Source organism: Nilaparvata lugens, chromosome 1 (assembly GCF_014356525.2).
Source record: "Nilaparvata lugens isolate BPH chromosome 1, ASM1435652v1, whole genome shotgun sequence".
NCBI classification, from domain to species: Eukaryota; Metazoa; Arthropoda; class Insecta; order Hemiptera; family Delphacidae; genus Nilaparvata; species Nilaparvata lugens.
The window spans coordinates 85,438,709-85,457,824 of record NC_052504.1 but is presented as its reverse complement, the minus strand read 5'-3'; the positions used below and the strand labels follow the sequence as shown (position 1 = coordinate 85,457,824).

The 19,116-nt window shown below is 32.9% G+C and overlaps 1 protein-coding gene across 9 annotated transcripts in view; it reads right to left on the bottom strand.

Annotated features, from left to right (window-relative positions):
* Positions 1-989: 989 nt before the first annotated feature.
* LOC111046774 (protein Malvolio) overlaps positions 990-19,116 on the bottom strand; it is a 45,991-nt gene continuing 27,864 nt past the window's right edge. For 5 of the 9 annotated variants that reach the window (XM_039419405.1, XM_039419407.1, XM_039419404.1 and 2 more), the window contains exons 4-13: positions 17,465-17,691; positions 15,568-15,706; positions 13,588-13,734; positions 13,278-13,436; positions 12,819-12,866; positions 10,954-11,112; positions 9,847-10,070; positions 7,961-8,171; positions 6,490-6,563; positions 990-1,380 (exon numbers count right to left, since the gene is read on the bottom strand). In XM_039419405.1, the coding sequence (XP_039275339.1) occupies positions 1,332-1,380; positions 6,490-6,563; positions 7,961-8,171; positions 9,847-10,070; positions 10,954-11,112; positions 12,819-12,866; positions 13,278-13,436; positions 13,588-13,734; positions 15,568-15,706; positions 17,465-17,691 (1,437 nt within the window). In that variant the 3' untranslated portion in view covers positions 990-1,331. Of the gene's footprint in view, positions 1,381-2,873; positions 2,990-6,489; positions 6,564-7,960; positions 8,172-9,846; positions 10,071-10,953; positions 11,113-12,818; positions 12,867-13,277; positions 13,437-13,587; positions 13,735-15,567; positions 15,707-17,464; positions 17,692-19,116 lie in introns of all 9 variants that reach the window. The other 4 variants (XR_005570336.1, XR_005570337.1, XR_005570335.1 and 1 more) reach the window with 1 other exon arrangement.

Here is a 19,116-nt window from a genome sequence, read left to right as displayed (position 1 = left end):
AAATCATGCTTTGAAAACTTAAATGTTATGTCGATATGTCTGATGTCTGATATGTCGGAATATCATATCCACACTACCATAGTTAAAAGTTAGAAGTATATACCGTACTTGGAATTATTACAGAAAGGAGAAATATTTGACCATGAGCTTACTTGACTTACCCAATGTATAAAAAAGGGCTCTTATTATGTTCTTGATCGAGATTTTTCTGAAGATCTTGACTTTTGATTTGCAGTGGATATGACACAAAGGTGATAGGCCTATACAGAGCCATGACGACTCTCGCAACCTTGGGACTGCTGGCGAGGACCGAGAAATTTAGCATATTATCATGGCAATAAAATAGGCATTAAAGCATTACCTTATTGACCATTGCATGTGTAATATAAACAGATTACTGTTAGTCTTGTATCTTCTCCTGCTCCAAATATTATAAATCTTCCATCAATGTCAATGACTACCAGGGCCGGATAAAAGCCTCTGAAAGGGTGGAGGATAGGCGATCAACCTCGAAAATAATGTGCACACTTCGACCAACTCTTTTCAACCCTGGTTCCAGTACCGTACCTATAATGGCGTAAAATTGATATATTTGCAATGCATTTTTAAATAGAAATAAAACATAGCTTTGAAAATAACTTCCTTCTTCCACGATTATAATTATGGAGGTGGAGCACGTTCTTCCACCACCTATAAGTGGAGCACAACAACATGGCTCTAGACTGCCATTTGAAATGTTAACCATCAATTTTGAACCAAAATAAACTAATTCGTGAAGCGTCAACCATGTAGCAGGAAACGTTCACTGATTTTTGATCAAAAGGGCTACAGGCCTATCTACTGAACTATTACGTATCTGACTTCTCAACTATAATTTTTAGTTATGCATATTATATAGAAATGTGCAGCACTCTATTATCAACTTTCTTATTGAATAAAAAATAGGCAGGTCTACTTGTTAAGGGAACAACCATACACAGATCAACACATTCAGCTCAAAATTATACTCGTATAATTTCACAATAATATTATTAATTTATCCTTACTAATATTATATCAACAAATAGATTTTTTACAGTAAAACGTCAGTGTTTTTAAACACCAACAAACTAAGCCTAATAATCACAGGTAGTTGTTGACTATGCACATTTTTTATTATAAAAAATACTCTGTTTTGGAGATTTTACAAATGAACATGTCTATGCAATTTCACAATACCACTGTCTCTCAGACGACGACGATCATGACGTTCCAGGAAAAGTTCATATTTTCCACTCAATTGGTTGCTATTTGGCCTCATGACACCAATTGACTTTTGTGGTTATCACAAATCACGATTTTATTCGATCCGGGTCAATTATACTGAACGTTGACGTATACCTGTAAAATAAATCACACCATTGGTGAGTCCTCTCACCAATAATGAAAATACAAAAATGTATAATCGCTTGTAACGAAGAATATGCCATCCTCGAAAGTATTGAACTACATGAATTATTTTTCATGTGGGCTGTCAATACATATACAGAGTGTTATCGAAATAGACCGACAAACGTCGTGAGGTGGTTTCCTCACATCAAAATAGAGGAAAAAATTCCAATAGACATGGGTCCTAGAATGATTTGTTACCAAGACCAAGATAATGTTGGCGAAAGATTTTACAATTTTCTTCAAACATTCAATTTTATAATTTTGTGGCGGCCTCATGAGGGCACTTGAGTGATCAAATATTATGTAAAATCAGCTGCAATTCAATGGAAACACTTGGAAGTCTATAAGTTTGATAATTATCGAAATGGTGAGCAAAATATGCTTAATAAAGCTCAAATTATTCATCTTTAAAGGAATATAAATGGATATACGGTACAGTACCGTATTGTTGACCGGTATTTTGTATTTGTAGAGAATCTGATTTCAAAGAAAAAAAAATTAGTAACCTTTCCTTCTACAATCCACCCAAACCTCACAAATCAGGATTTAAAGGAGACAAAACAGTCAAAAAGTATTTTTTTAAAACATTGCTGTTTTGTCTGCTTTAAATCCTGATTTGTGAGGTTTGGGTGGATTGTAGAAGGAAAGGTTACTAAACTTTTTTTCTTTGAAATCAGATTCTCTATAAAACAGTCAAAAAGTAATTTTTAAAAAGATTGCTGTTTTGTCTCCTTTAAACCCTGACTTGTAAAGTTCTGGTGCATGTATAAAAAACTTGTATGGTATCCAATGTAACTCATAGAAGAGTAAGAATGGATGAGTTAAAAACAAAAGTAAACCACGATAACAACGTTATTTAATAATAATTATTGTTAACTATCTCAATAATTGGAGGGGGAGTGTGTAACAATACAGTATTAAAATGAAAGTACAGTAGAGTTCGATTATATCACCTAAACAGGCCGCGGTTGCGATAACTGAATAGGACGGTGTTTCATCCATCAGTCAGAACTCAACGGAATGTATTTTTTATCATGTATAATAATGCATGATAACATATGTATTCTGATAGCAAAGACTTCATCATCTAAAAATTGAGAGGGTTAGATGATCGAGACTTTACGGTATCATTATTTAAAGATTATTATTATGTGAATGGTTTTTTTTATTGTCAGAGAGATCCTGGTAAGGATGTTCCGCCTTGCGGTAAAACCCCAAATGTCATTTCCTATGATGCCGAATAAGATACAGAAGCATGAATTTGAAGCTCAAGATGAATTATTGAAAAAAGTTGACGGCGAGTTGCAGATACTAATTGAGAAACAAAAGTGTGATAATAATGCAGAAAACAGAGGTTGAAGTGTGATGAAATGGGGAAAAGTAGAAAAAGATAGAGAATTACCAGTCATGCTTGAAAATATGAAGAATCAGCAGTGAATTACCTGTGAAAGCGAGCTAATTGTTTCTTTATTTAGAAATAGCAATAAATGCTCCACCATCACCAACCACCAACGCCATTTTCTCACCACCTTATATGGACAGATTCGGATCATCAAGGCTGCAGTGAAATATAGAAATGCAATTGTTAAAGCAATACAAATACAGAGCAACATTTAATTATTTACAATGTCCGAGTTAGCAAAACCAGACTAGCTTCGATGTGGGCCTCCCTAATAATAACACCTATTGCGATAAATGAATGAATGCACCTCACAGCAAGCTTTATCTATAAATCCTTTACTATGCTATTTATGTTCAAGTTTACTCATTGAACATATATTATATAAAATAAAAAAATGAATTAAAGTGAGATTAACTTTAAACTTTCAGAATTGATTGAATAAGCATTGAAGTTAATTAGTTTTATAATTTATTATATCTTTTGAATTGAGAATCGGACGATAAGTCTTAGCGTCAGGAAAGAGACATTACTATATAAGAATATCACTTTTTGTATTAGAAATATAACCTACTTTTTTGGACATTATCAAAATTTGGGAAGGAATAGTTTTGGGCCTAGCCTATTGTTCCTTCCCAATCATATTTATATGATTTGTGATTGTATCCACGAATAAAAAAATAAATAAAAGGCATTCCATCTCATAAAATGAAGTTGATATGATCAAATCTGTCATTCTGGATGAGATATTGTAGAACAATTTAAAATATTGATGTTTAAATAGGAAACTACAAGTATAATATTTTGTGGAGAGGGGTTTCAATCTATTCAGTTGTAAGAGGAATTGCAATATTATCAACATATCTGTGATAATTATTAAAAAAACTACTGCGCACTTGAATGAAAATAATATTTACTTTTTTCCAGGCAGCTACTTCATTTGTGTGCCATATTTGTTAGCGAATTAATAATAATTAAACATTTGATTTTATACTTCTGAATATTGAAATAACTTGGCAGCAGTATGTTTCAGAAATCTCAACACATCTATTGTTTTATTAATCTCACAAAATAATTAGATGTCATTAATATCAAGTAACATCTTCAGTAGGCTAATCCCACATTCATTGACAAAATCTTGGTGCATATTTATGACTTATTAACACTCTCAGATAAAGGCAGCGGATATAAGTTGCACACTGAACGTGAAAGTTCATAAGGTACATATAATATTATTATACAAATATAGTGTGTGGGTAGCTTATTCCTACTGCATAAATTCACATGTACCATCCAGTTTATCCAACAAAGCACATTATCTTGTTTTTACAACAATTTTGTTTCAATGATGATCTTCAAACTCCCACAAGTATAATAATTGGCTATTTTGTTAATAGAGTGTAGGCTTGTAGTAAAACTGTACTTGAACAACATCATCATCATCAATTTCAAACTTACCTTATGTGTTGCCAAGTTTGCTGAAACTAACTTTTTCAGTATCAGCTTGTTCAGGACAAAGAACAAACCAAGATTGTTCATTATATTGTTAAAGTTAATACTTTTACTTTTGCCTTGCAGGCTGCATTTTTCGTTTTCAATAATACGTTTTTCTACAGTAGTTAATTGATATTCATGAAAATATAATCACTAATTCATCTCAAAAAGGAAATTATTAATATAATATCAAGAATAAAAGCTTCACTGATGAAATGTATTTCATCATGTTTCATCGAATCTAATGAGTTAGTGATCAGAATATTATTGTATCAGGTTTTCCTCATAATTTACTTTTATGGACAGTATGAAAAATATATAACAACATGGTTGAAAATTATTCAATAAAAATTAAATAACATTCACGAATTTATACTCAATTAAATAGGAAAGAGAGATAATTTTTTGGAGAAGCACTAATATTGGAAACTTTTCCCGATGCGAAAACCATGGTGAACCATGAGAAAATGGAACATGCTACAGTGAAATAAGGTAAACTTTAGAAATACTATAACTATACTAACCACCAAGTTAAGTCCCATTAAATCACAATGGTCCTACGATTAATTATAAATTGGAGAATAAAGTATTCTGTTTAAAAAAAATACCAGCGTTAGAACCCGAAAAAGAAAGCTACAACTACAGATCATTATCAATGTGGAAGACAATTGTGTTAATAAAAGGTTAATAAGCAAAAAAGGTATAAATAAAAAGAAACAACTAAAGATGAATGGATGATTTTTATGAAATGAATTAGTACAATAACAAAACAAAGTAAATATTAGGAACAACAGACGAATACAATACACATTACATTGTTAAAACACAAATAAAATGCGATAAGATTAGTTGAAAAAAATGGAAAATATGATAATGCTAAAAATAGCACAGCTAAGTACTTTAAAAGCAAAAAATACATAAAAGATTCAACTGAAGTCAAAACTACACATCCACGCTATTTAATAGAGTTTAAGGGAAGAAAAATCACAACAAATGAAATTTTTTTTACTAACTTAATTTGAAAGAAATAATATTCTAAACATTATACAAATTCATAATAATCTATCATACTACTAAATATTAATATATCTATTGGAACATACTACAATAAAAGTGGAAAGTAAATATAAAAAATTCCAACAACACAGGTTTTCTACAATTAGCAACGATCATGCGAGATATTTAAAGAATCAGTTACAGTATTTCTACTATAAAAATATTACTACCTAGTATCATAGAATAATCATACATGAACTAGCTTTCTCTATGCTAGGATATCATTTGAACTAGAATATTTTTACCACTACGGATAAATTCAATTGATTTAGCATATTATGCTGGAAGCCAAAAGACAAAAATATTGGCTTTAAAGCTTTAAGTTAATACCTAGATTTATTTTTTTTTAGTTTGAGTTTATAACTGTAGGGTCTTGAAGAAAATTTAAAATATGTACTTTAATTATAAAGTACATAATATGAAAGTTTATAATTAAATATTGAAAATGATAAGGAATCAGACAATTTCTACTGGACCATCCAATTATTAACTATTGCATTTATATTTTTTAGAAATTATAAAAAAATGTAGGCTGGATAAATATTATTATTTTCCAAGTTAAGAGACTAATTAATGTACCTATTAAGATACTTTTAAAAATATAATTTTGTTGAGAAACAAAATTACCAGTTGCTAGTTAACTTTCTAAGATTTTTCTAGTTGAAACCTTTTTTTAAGAATGTATAGATTATTTTTTACAGTAATCAAAATTTGATATTTGGAAGTCGATTCCACTCATCAAATCATAATTAATTCAATACTTATTCGGACAATAGAGGTAACACAATTGAGAGAATGCCATTTGCAACACAGTTTGAAGATTACTGAGCATTGAAAATAATAGAATAATTCTATAGTACTAATTAAATAAAACTAACTTAAATTAGGAAGCTATTGAACTTCTGATATGTACATGCCGAGAAATTGAGTTTTACTTATAATCACAATATTAAAACAAGACTCTCGTCGTCTAATGCGTATTTCTACTATGGATCTTGTTAGGATCTGATACTGTGAAGATCTGCAAAAGTATCCAATACTAATTATTACGAATATTGATTGGGAGAACAAAATAAATATAATGGCACATTGTTTACAACTAATTTTACCTTGAATTCGATACATTGTCTTGGTCGAGATGGTAGTCGACTAGTGGATCGACACTGATGTACTTTGTGATAAGCTGCGAACAAACAAATTAAACTAATTAAATAATATTTAAAAATAACTATTAATTTGAATAATATGCGTCGATATTAATATTTCTCTTACCTCGCATCACCACCCCTTCCATTACCCACACATAAGCTCAAGGTTTAGTTGAGAATCATTCTCAGCAAAAAAAATTATACAAAATAGTAGAATCATACTAATTTGACTATCAAGTTTCATCTTCAAACCACATAACGATTACATAATTAATATACTTTCAGGATGATAAAACTATATTTATTACTTGATGAGTGTATGATGAGGTGTACTTGTTCAGTTTCCGTTGATATTGCATTCCTCATTGAAATCAGTTCAAAAATCGATTAGAGACAGAGTATATCATCACTTCATTGATTAATACATTGACGATTAACATGTCAAGTTTGCCAATCTTATTGTTTCTACTAAGCCTATTTGTTTTCAACGACGAAGCCTATTGTACTGATTTTTATTTAATGACATATGACAAATAAAATGAAATTTTCCAATACAATGCTCATGACGATTCAATTCAAGTTTCATCGTTGCAACATGTCAAGTTCGTTAGTCTGCAAAGTTTTATTCTATTGTTTCGACGAGGCCTATCTATTTTCAATGACGAAGCTTATTGTACAGATTTGTACGTATTTAACGACATATTAAAAAAAATAATAATTTCCGATACAATGCTCATGGCCATTGACAAAATTTACTACAATTTTATAGAATAATAGTTTTACTTACAATTATAATGATTAAGGGCTGGTTTCCGAGCTCAAGATTTAGCTAAGTTCTAGACTTGAAACAGCTGGAGTCAGGAAATTGGCTTTCCAAAACGGGATGTAGTCGCAGTTCTTATGACAGTAGTCCCAGTTTTTATTTTCTCATTTCTATAATTGGAAACGTTTTTCCTTGACAAAATTGAACATTCCTAAATAACTCAAAATAGCTGAAACTTTTCACTATTTTCTCTTTATTTTATTTTGTGTTCAATTTTCTAGTTTTTCGAAATTTAATTCAAACTTGACTATGACAATGACTGCGACTACGTCCCGTTTCTGAAAGCCAATTTTCTGACTCCAGCTGTTTAAAGTCTTGAACTTAGCCAAATCCCAAGCTTGGAAACCGGCCCTAAGTGGTTTCTACCTTTTTAAACTAAATTTGGTTTTTGACTTGATGTGACTAATTTGAATATAATGTAATTAATACATCAAGAAGAGACTGATATTAACAGGACATATTTACAGTTGTAGCCCATGCCCAAAATCTTCAATTTATTGTATTTTCGTTGTACCAATGCCAGGGCGAATGAAAAAACTTTTAGAATATAATTTAAGCATCTTGAATCAGTATCTTGTTTCCGTAAACGAAATAGGCCTACTGTCTTACATGGTTATTGCTGAACCTCTCACTGGAGCTCATACTGACAGTCATGTGTATGGTGAGGTAGATACACATGAGCAGGTAGATGACGCTGTAGATGCCGATTAATGTGACAATCAGCCAGTTCTCACTCAGATGACTGATCGAGTCAGCCACGAAGTAGATGTCGATCGCAATCACGATGGCCGAGATGCACACCGCTGTCACTTTGCTACATCTGCAAAAACACCGACAATAGTTATTTGTGCATCCTGAGATTAGGTGCAACTTTTTCTATGAGGGATAACAATTACTTTGGTCATGTAATGCACACAACATTTTTCCTCCTCCAATATCTATGAGAATATAACTATTGTCATACATGACATCAAAACCCATTCAATTTTATTGAAATATTATTTTGTGAGTTGGAAATCTAGTCGCTTTATCAATTACATTTAATAATTAATTATTAAAACCGAATAATCAGATTAAATGTAATTGATAAAGCGATTAGATCTCCAATGTGTAAAGATGAAACGTGTATTTTATCATCCCACCGTTACACTAATAATTAAAGGTTCAAACATTATAATAATTGACTCCAACATGACCTATAAACATGCCACCTATGTGACAATGACAATATGCCAAGCCAATGGCACACGCCAAAACGTAAATGTTAGTCGAAACAAGCGGTGAAGGTAGAGTGTTAGTGTAGCAGAGACAGTGGAGTCATAGAGGAATGATAGCATAACTTCTCTATGGTAGAGTTTAGCAGAAAAGTTATATGGCCGGTTGCACAAAAGCGGGTTGAATTTTAACCGTGATTAATTCCATGAGAGCCAATCAGAGAAGCAGCATTATCAAAAAGGCCTTTTCTGATTGGTTCTTGTGAAATTAATCACGGTTAAAATTTAACCGGCTTTTGTGCAACCGGGCCATAGTGTTCAAATAATGCATGTATCTGAATGTTCCACTATTTTCTTATTCTACACCTTTGCAGCTCCACTATGTTTTGATACTAAATAGTACACGCAGACGATGACATTCGATGTGTGCTGTCAGATTTCTTCCCAATTAATAAATGTAAAATGTAAAATGTTGTTGCTTTTAGTGCCGTGTAAGGAAATAATACTATGGTATTCTGTCCAGAGTAAAGTACGACTTGAGGTGGAGGAAATATTTAATATCTAGGGCCAAGCCACACGAAGCAAGTCGGCAGGTCAGGAAGCTCTCTAATTGGCTTATCAAGTTGGCGTTCGGGAATCAGTTGGTAATAAGCAAATCGGAGAGCTTCCTGCCCTGTCGACTAGTCTGAAAACGCCAGAAAAAAGGCTTTGTGTAGTTTGGCCCTTAAAACACAATGTTTTGTAGTAAAGCTTTCTGTATAGTAGTGAGTTGATATTGTGGATGAAAAAGAGACTAGGTGCCGGTTGCACAAAAATCGGTTGAATTTAACTGTAATTAATTCCACAAAAACCGATCAGAGAAGCTGTCTTTCCAAAAAAGCCTTCACGATTGGTTCTCGTGAAATTAATCACAGTTAAAATTGAACCGGCTTTTGTGCAGCCGGGTCTTGGTAATGTTACGACCTATGTAGAGAAATAATGAAAAAAACTACCTCCAGGGGCCTATTGTATGAGAAAATACAAACTAATAATATTAAAACTTCAACTGAGTTGTGGTCGATGTTGTAGAAACGTTCCATGATCGTTTCATCTATGTGTTTTTATTTCATCTAATAATATTAGTCAGCTGGTTATAAGAGAAGGAAATTACTAAAATATTGACTTGCATTTTATGAAGCAACTTTTATAAATTTCAAGACTATTATCTATTATAATACTATGTATTGGTCTTGATTTATAACTCATGGTATAATTACTATTATAATAAGACCGATTACTCACAGGCCATTGACGAATTCGCCCATGATATGAGGATTACTGGTGAAAGCAATGGTTGGTATGGTAGCGAACGGCAGTTGCAGACTCATGACGGCGTTCAGGAAGTCGTTCATGTCGCTGAGATCCTCAATCCTCGAGAAGAAAGCAATGTAGAAGGTGGGCAGAATGGCCACCATACGCGTAAACAGTACTCGCTTCCATCTGCTCCATGTTAGATTCAGGAAGCCCTAAAATCATCACAAATACAATGTTTGAAGTTCAGAATATACTGCTATTTAATTTAAAATTGTTAGGATTGCTTCAAAGTAATTGAAGATATGTAGATTAAACTATCTTCAAAATACATAGAAAGACATTTCTATTGAAGGATTCTAACTGAAATTTGGTTTAGTAAATTGATATCGTTGCTATAGATTGATATCGTTGATATAGATTGATTTCGTTTAATTGATTTTCTGTTTATCAGACTGTTTATTCTGTTTATCAAAGAGAAAAGTTAACATAAGAAGATATCTAACAGTACTCGTTGATGTTGAAGACCAACTCTACCTAAAACAAATTGGACTTGAATTAACAGTGAAAACGTAACATATTATTTTGGTACATGTAGTTTTGGACTAAGCCTGTTGTTCTATCGTCCCAATCATATTTATATGATATGTAATGGAATTAACAAATTGATAAATACATAAAACGGAAAAAAGGAATGTGATGTAGATCTCTTGAAAAAGTTTATAAGATTAGGATCTTATAAATTATAAGATTAGGATATAAATCTCAAATGTGAAAACAAATGTTTACCCCACTTTAAAATTAACAATTGTGAAGTGATCTATGATATAAAACATTATTATCTTGCAATTCGGCTTTTCTGAATCGTATATTGAAATTTAAAGGAATCAAACATTTTAGTTGTTGATAGATCTGAGTATATTGAAGAAATACATGAAGAATATTTATAACTTTCCCACTTTACAATCCTGCAATTCCAAGGTCTTCCCTAGATTCTGTGTCATTTTTCAATGTTACTATTCGTATATGCACTATTGCACTATTGAGGTACCTACAAATAATTGAGCTCATATTTTTTTATCACATATATAGACTTACCTCCATAGCGAACTGTCCAGCATAGCATCCAGTCATGGTGCTACTCTGCCCAGCGGCTAGAATTCCGACAGCCCATATGTACATGGCCAGAATACCAAACTGACAGCCCAGAAATATACCTCCCTTGTAGATATTCACACTAGCAGGCTCTGTATTGTTCTGCAACATAAAACAAAGAGCGAGTTAACGCTAGTATTTCATCGAGCGTGCAGATGAGCTTGCTAAGCGGGGTTCCAGTATGCCATTCTTTGGTCCAGATCCAAGCTGTGACATAAATAAAACAACTGCCCTCCATACAATAAGTGAATGGTCCAGGGACTTACATCACCAGCGATGGCAAGGTCACCCTGGTCAAGCTCTTAGCAAAAGGCTGCAGGCAGACGCAAACCCTTGCTTCACAAGCTGACTGGTGAGTTTGGGTAGATGTCAGGTCAAGCAGTTGATTGCCCTGATAACTGGACACGGCCACTCCAGGAAACATCTCCATACAATTGGACTCAGAAATGAAAGTCAGATGTGTAGGCTTTGTAATCAGTCTGAAGAGACTGCCAAGCATATCATACTGGATTGCGATAGACTAGGGGCTAGAAGAAGGGCTCTGCTTGGTTGCAAGCAACCAGGTGATGAATGGGATGTTAGTATAGGGGAAAAAACTCCTGGATCTTGTAAAGGACATAGGTATTGGTTTGCCCAACTAACATACTTGGGACACACAATAAGCTTCGGTTGACGTGTGAGGTTCTTTGAACCTTTGGATCCTTGAATCCGTCCCTTCAAAAACATAAACATAGTATTTCATTGAATCACGAGGATTACAATAATGGCAGTATGGCACTAGCCCGAAACTTCTCCTGTTCAAAATTTGATACAGTAAATTGTCCAAAGTAAGGTTATGTTCAACGTCACATTTCACTAAAAAATGAATAGCGAATATAAATGTAAAAATTAAAAGAAATCAGAGTACACTTTTTCAACTTTATTTTATCACTCACGACATGTTTCGACATATAATGCCATTTTCGAGAGAGTGAGCGGCATAAAATTTTTAATAATGGTACTTTGATTTTTACATACGAGAAGCCCTTACCAAAATAGTTAATATTAAAGAAAGCTAATATATAAAAACTATTGAACTATATTGAACTATAATTTTGGAAGAAAACTCTTGGAAATATTTTACAATATTAAAGTAAGCTAAAAAAATCTCGGGCTTGAAATTCCTATGTCGTCACTAAATTTTGAGGCATGTAGAGTAGATACAAAAGTAAATGTAGTAATTCAAAAACTTGCCCTAATAAACTTACTTCATTTTTTAATTATGAGAATGAGAATGAGAATGACTTGATGCTAAAACAAAATTATTGTTCTGAGTACTGAGGTTGTTTTAATACTTGATTATTCGGAAATATGTATAATTTGTCTTTTTATTTATTGTGAATTTGAGATCAAATTATTTTAACCTGTTTATATTTCAGCAATAGTTCGGATTCAATGACTCAGTGGAAACAAAGCTTTATTTAATCCATGATCTATATCCTATGTAGAAAAATAGATTTTCAATCTAGTTTTATCGTAACTTGATGATTTCCAATTCCTTAGCGGCTTAGCCTTATCAATTCATTTGTAATAGGAAATGTCCATGCATTTATAAAGTCAGACTTGAGACATGAGTTTTGATGATAATATTAAAATTAGCATCATGATAAATGCGTTAAGCACATTGTATTTAATTACAATGTACACTATGAACAGAGATATTGTGGAATTTCTCTATATTAGGGTGAAATGAAAGAGATGTTGTCAGCTACACATAGTTATGAATTAATAATTATGAAAAATAAAAATATGAAGTAATATTTACCTACCTTGAAACTATCAAAGTACTCGTTGTGGTTCGCTAAACAAACTTGCCTCTGAAAACAAAAAACACAATTGAAAAAATACGATAACAGAAAATGATGTTAAAAAATAAAGAATTACTTTGCCTGGTAGATTAAAATGGAATATTATTGGAAAAATCGGATTAGGTCACCTCAAAAGGAGAACAATCAAAATTTTTAATATTGAAATCACTTTGATGGATGATCATACACCTCAGGTCGTTTTGAAATTGATTTAGAATTTTATGAGTTTATTATTAATCTTGATCACAATTTATTGTATGATTGTGTATGGATGATCAGAAGTGATGTAGAATAATAATATATAATTTCAAATAATCGATAGAATTCGATAAATGTATTCGAATCACAGATTGAGAGTAACATGTTTTTAAATCATAGATTAATTTTAATAAATTCTATTGACTTTTAGCTCGTACTTACCACATCAGCATTAGTTTTGCCATAGAGACCATGTGCAAACACAGATACAACAAACACATTGATGACCAGAGAAACAGCCAGCGCTATTGACGCTTCGATAAAGAAGTACATATTGGCTTCTCTTACTTTCTCTGGCTTCGACCTCTGGATTTCTCTTGACTGAAAAATAAAAATATATGAAAATAATTTTGTACTTGAACGAAGTTTGATTGTTACAATATTTATTTTAGTTTTCGTTACTTAAAGTTTTTTTTCAGTTAGTAGCATGTGTAGGCTATACATATCTTCAAGTGTATCACTGTTCACTTACCTTTACTAATCCAGAATGGAGGTAGAGGTTGTGAGGCATTATAACTGCTCCAACTATTCCCACAGCCTGCAGTAAAATTGTGCTGTCACATCTTGGATAGACAAGACCCTTCATTATCTCCAAGCCGTCCGGTTTTACGACGATGAACTAAGAACAAAAGCAAAAGATATATCTATTAACATGTGTATATGGCTTTATATTAAAACGGGATATGATCTATCTCAAAGTATATTTAATAAAATGTTATGTTTTCATCAGTATTTTATTTATTCTATATACAGGGACAGTGAAACGAGAAGATTTAAATAAGTATCTAGTTCTTTAAGAAAAGTAATTCTAATATTAATGTTCATGAATATGAAGAAAAAATTAGCCATTTACTGTACAATAAGTTAAAAAATCAATTTTTGAATATAACATATTTTGCCAAATGTCCTCCATCGGAATCTATGCACTGCTGCAGATGTTCCCTGAGGATGTCGATGGAAGTGCTGTGACTGTTAACTCTATGCGTTACGTTGCAATGATCCAGAACTTTCTTACGCCACCTCGGCCGTTTTCCAGTGAATGAGCACACAATGTTCCAACAAGATGGGGCAACAACGCACACTGCAAGATTTGCTATGAATGCTTTGTTTCCAGGCGACTTCGTTTCCTGAAACAGGGATATGCCTTGGCCCCTCGCTCACTAGACTTGTCAGTCTGGGAATTTTTTATGGGGTTACTTAAAAAAAATGTTTTTTCAGAACGATCCAACTAAAACTGTTTTAGCCCAACAAAAACGAGTTCGGGACGAAATCGAATGAATATCAGTCAATATGCGGCAAAATTACATGAGAAAATCCAGGCCCGGCTGCATCAGTGCATAGATTTCAATGGAGGACCATTTAGTAAATATTATATTCAAAAATCAATTTTTCACTTACTGTACAGTAAATGGCTACCTTTTTTCTTTATATTTATAGCCATGAAATAATAAAATTATTTTTCTTAAAGAATTACTCACTTAATTAAATCTTTCCATTTCACTGGCTAACCCTATATATTTCGAATGATTTCGAATCCTAATTCTTTATTCCATTCCTAATTATTCTTTATTGATTCATACAATAAGTACATCATCAAAAATGATAGGGAGAGAAAAAATAAGGTAACCTTGTGATATTCCTCTCCCAAATTTAGATAACGTTAAACATAGTCCGAAATAGGTTAAGTCTTGTAGTTGTTCACTTCATGAAATTTTCATTCCATGATTATTTTTCCTTCATGAATTGCAAGAATTAAAATTTTAGTTACTCTATGAAGAATAGAGCATTACTTGAATGTTATTCTGGTCGCTACCAAGGGGTCAAAACACAGTGGACCAGCAGAGAAGGAGAGTAGCAGAGAAGGTAGCTGGAAATGTTTAAAAATTAATGCATGTCTCTAAATGTATCCGCTTCCTTCCACCTTCTACACTACCTTCACCACTTTCAAAGTTCTGATACATTTTAATACATGCATCATTTTCAACATTCTCAGCTACCTACTGTGATACACTCTACCTTTGCCCCTCCACTATGTTTTGTTCCTAACTCCTAAGTGATGTATCTACCTTAAGAGGTAAAATTATAACAGGTGAATGTTTTTTTCTCGATATTTCTTCATGATTACCCTTACAATCAGCTCTTGATCGTCAAATTACAGTTTTCATAATCGATATCAAAAGAAGTTTATTACGAGGATATAGAAAAACAATATAAGAGTTTATCACGAACAATGCTTTAGTGAAATATTTCTCATATGTTGGGAATGAAACATTTCTTTAAAGAAAACATCAGAAACAGAGTCTTTAATGATTGAATTAAGAAATGAGAATCCTACAATTCAGAGTAAGATGCAAACGGAGGAGAAAGAGCAAACAGTGAAAAAAACAATAATATATGATAAGAAAAATCAGAAAAATAATGTGCAAATTAGAATGACATAATCGCTACTCACCTCGTATCCAAATGTGACAGCCATCACAGCTATAAGGATTGCAAATAGGAACTCGAGTTTTCGCAATCCATACTTGTCGAGCATTAAAAACGAAAATGTATCTATTACGGTTATAAGTACGCCGGCCCACAATGGAATGCTGAAAAGAAGAAATCATATTGATTTGTAAGATTTAGGCCCTGTAGGAAAGACGGTTAAATTTTAACTGTGATTAATTTCTCGAGAACCAATCAGAGAAGGCTTTTTTGAAAACACGGCTTCTCTGATTGGTTCTCTTGGAATTAATCACGATTAAAACTTAACCGGCTTTTGTGCAACCGGCACATAGAACATAGCGTGTTTGATTGAATGTTTCAATATAGGAAAAAATTCAAGTTATAGATAGTGAAACAAACGCATCATCTACGATTAACCACGCTCAACCACGATTACTTGATGTATTTATTATAATATGTTTCATAAATGGTTTAAACCTACAGCTAATCATTATCCGTTTAAGCTGTCACTTTGCATATGGGACTTGAGCGTTAACATTTGAACAACTGCCATTAGAGGAACTTGTTGTTACTGAATCGATTCTACTATTGTAGACTGAACCAATTGTTTCTTGACTGAACCAATTATTCTATTATTGCAGAATTTGTTTAGTAAACAAAGGAATGATATTGACTATTTGAATGAGTGTGGAAGTATTTGGGAGTATAGCGAGATTCGATTTTGCCATGAATCTTTATAAATTACATGAAAATGTGTTCTTTTTGAACTATGCTGACAGTTGAAAGTAGATCTCATAATACGTTCTTACAATTTAATTGAAAGCAGATAGAATAGTGTTAAAAGTGGATAAAGTGTTGAAAGTGCATCAGATAGAATAATGCTAAGGGCCAGTTTGTCTGCAAAATATGGACATTAACGCTGATTAACAAATCAGCGTTAGTTTTACGGATTAATTTTTGTTCCACAAAGATCGGTTAGTTTTTATCCCGATTAAGTTTTCCGGTTAACTAACCAAGATTTCAACGGTTTCACAGTCTGGCAACACTGTAATTTAACCGACAGATGTTATTATTGTGAACAAATGCCACAAAATTGAGGTTATGTTATTGAAGCGGTGACCATTCAATAGGCATGAACCATAAAAATGTTCTGTCTGTTGCTAGTGTCCAGTGCTATCTGCAGACGAACCAGATCGAAAACTAACCTCAAAAATCAGAATATAATCTTGAATGCTAATATCAGCTAAATACAGTTCTCTATTTTATCAACGGATGAATTTTATGCATATATTTAGCTCATACTTTGAATTCTATAGTTTTTTTACCAAAAACCAATTGTAAGACAGCTTAGTTGGTACCTAATCGGCGTTAGTTGGATTTAATTCCCCGTGAATGGCTTGTTAAAAATCTTTTACCGGCGTTAATTTTCGATTTTTACCTTTGTGCAACCAAACCTTCTACGTTTCAACTAATCGCGGTTAAAATGGTGCCAACTAATCAGAATTAAAAATTGTTTACGCCGGTTAGTTTAATCGGCGTTATTGTTTGAGATTTCTGTTTTGTGCAACCAAAATGCATCGGTTAGCACTAATCTCGATTAAAGTATGGCATTTAATCGTGATTAAACGTTAACCGACGTACGAAAAACTGGGGGTAAGAGTGTTAATAGTGTAAGTAGTTATTGTGTTAAGTACACAATAAGTATTTAACAAATAATTTGAGAGTAGATAGAGCTAGATAGAATAAATTTGAAAGTGCACTTACAAATAATTTGGGAGTACATAGAGCTAGATTAGAATAGAGTTGAAAGTGTTTATCACTAAAGGTACTTACAAATAATTTGGGAGTAGATTGAGCTAGAAAGAATAGAGTTGAGAGAGAATCTTACTATAGGTGCTTACAGTTTATTAGAGAGCAGGTAGAGCGAGATGGCCGTGCCGATGACCTCCTGCATGTCCGATCCAATGATGGCGATCTCCATCATGATCCAGAGGAAGAGGCGTGGCCACTTGCGGTACTGACGGTAGCACATCTCGGCCAGGTGCAGGCCTGTCACCACGCCCAGTCGGGCCGCCAGTCGCTGCATTATCAGTCCGAGAATCGTCGAGCCCAGCAACACCCATAGCAACTGCAAACCACAAAGCGAGGCCGTTCAATTATTATAGAAATTACTAGAACAAGCGATTGCAAACAAACATAGCAATTGCAAACCACGAAATAAGACCGTTCAATTATTATAGAAATTACTAGAACAAGAGATTGCAAACAAACATAGCAATTGCAAACCACGAAATAAGACCGTTCAATTATTATAGAAATAGCTAGAAATTACTAGAACAAGAGATTGCAAACAAACATAGAAATTGCAAACCACGAAATAAGACCGTTCAATTATTATAGAATTAGCTATAGTGAGGCCCACGTTATAATAACACTATTTGATTAGGATTGGTACTGCTATCCTTGTCTACCATTCAACAAAGCGGATAGCGCTATCTCATTCTCACTTTGCTCTGTTGCCAGATCGTCTTTTAACAGTGTAGAATTAATAATTAATTAAGAAATATTTTATCTTGATTATGAAATTATGGGAAATATCATTTTTGCTAAATAAAATATAATTGATTATTTTAAACGAGAATGAACTGTTAATATTACATCAATAAACCTGTATCAGCCTATAGAAGACAATTACATGACAGAGGTTCGGCAACATTTTTCTTCTATCTTTCTCCACTGCCATTATAACGTGGACCTCATTATAGAAGAAGAGTTTGCGGACGTCCTAGGAAAACGTGGATTGATTTTTAGAGGCACAGAGGTTCGGAACAGACAGTAATGCCTAATCCTTGAAAGGAAGAAGAAAAAGAAGACTAGTAGCATACCCACCTCTAATACAAGGCCGCGGCCTACGATGTTGCAACGTCGCAGTGTAGGCCTACAATCTAATACATGATTGGTGAAAAAGATCAGCTGGTATTTTTAAAAATATTTTTCACCAATCATGTATTAGATTCTAAGCCTACACTGCGACGTTGCAATATCGTAGGCCGCGGCCTTGTATTAGAGGTGGCTATGCTAGTAGCCTACCCTCTTTTACTTTTTTATATAAACACAACTAGTTTCGAGCACTCGTGCCATTTTCAAGTGTCAAAATGACTTCTATTTAAATATTTTTATTGATTCCTCATCACAAATGCCAATGTATTGCCAGGTCTTGCAAGACCCATTGCATACTAACACTACATTATAATGGAAACAAATTAACAATTAACATATTCAGAACAGAAAATAAATATGTAGATGAGTAGATAACTTCTAGAAACAAAGAGTAGAACTCTTTATTTGACATCATTTTACACGGTCATATATTTGATCAAATCTTTGATTAACAATTTTCAATGGTGTAATATGCCATATCTTCTATGAAATGATGGACTAAAACGTGTCTGATTCTAATCTATATACATAATAATCGAGCCTTAAATTTTGACATTCAATAAATTTTTTATGTGTGCACCGGATTTGATGATTTGTTTAGTTGTTTTCGTTA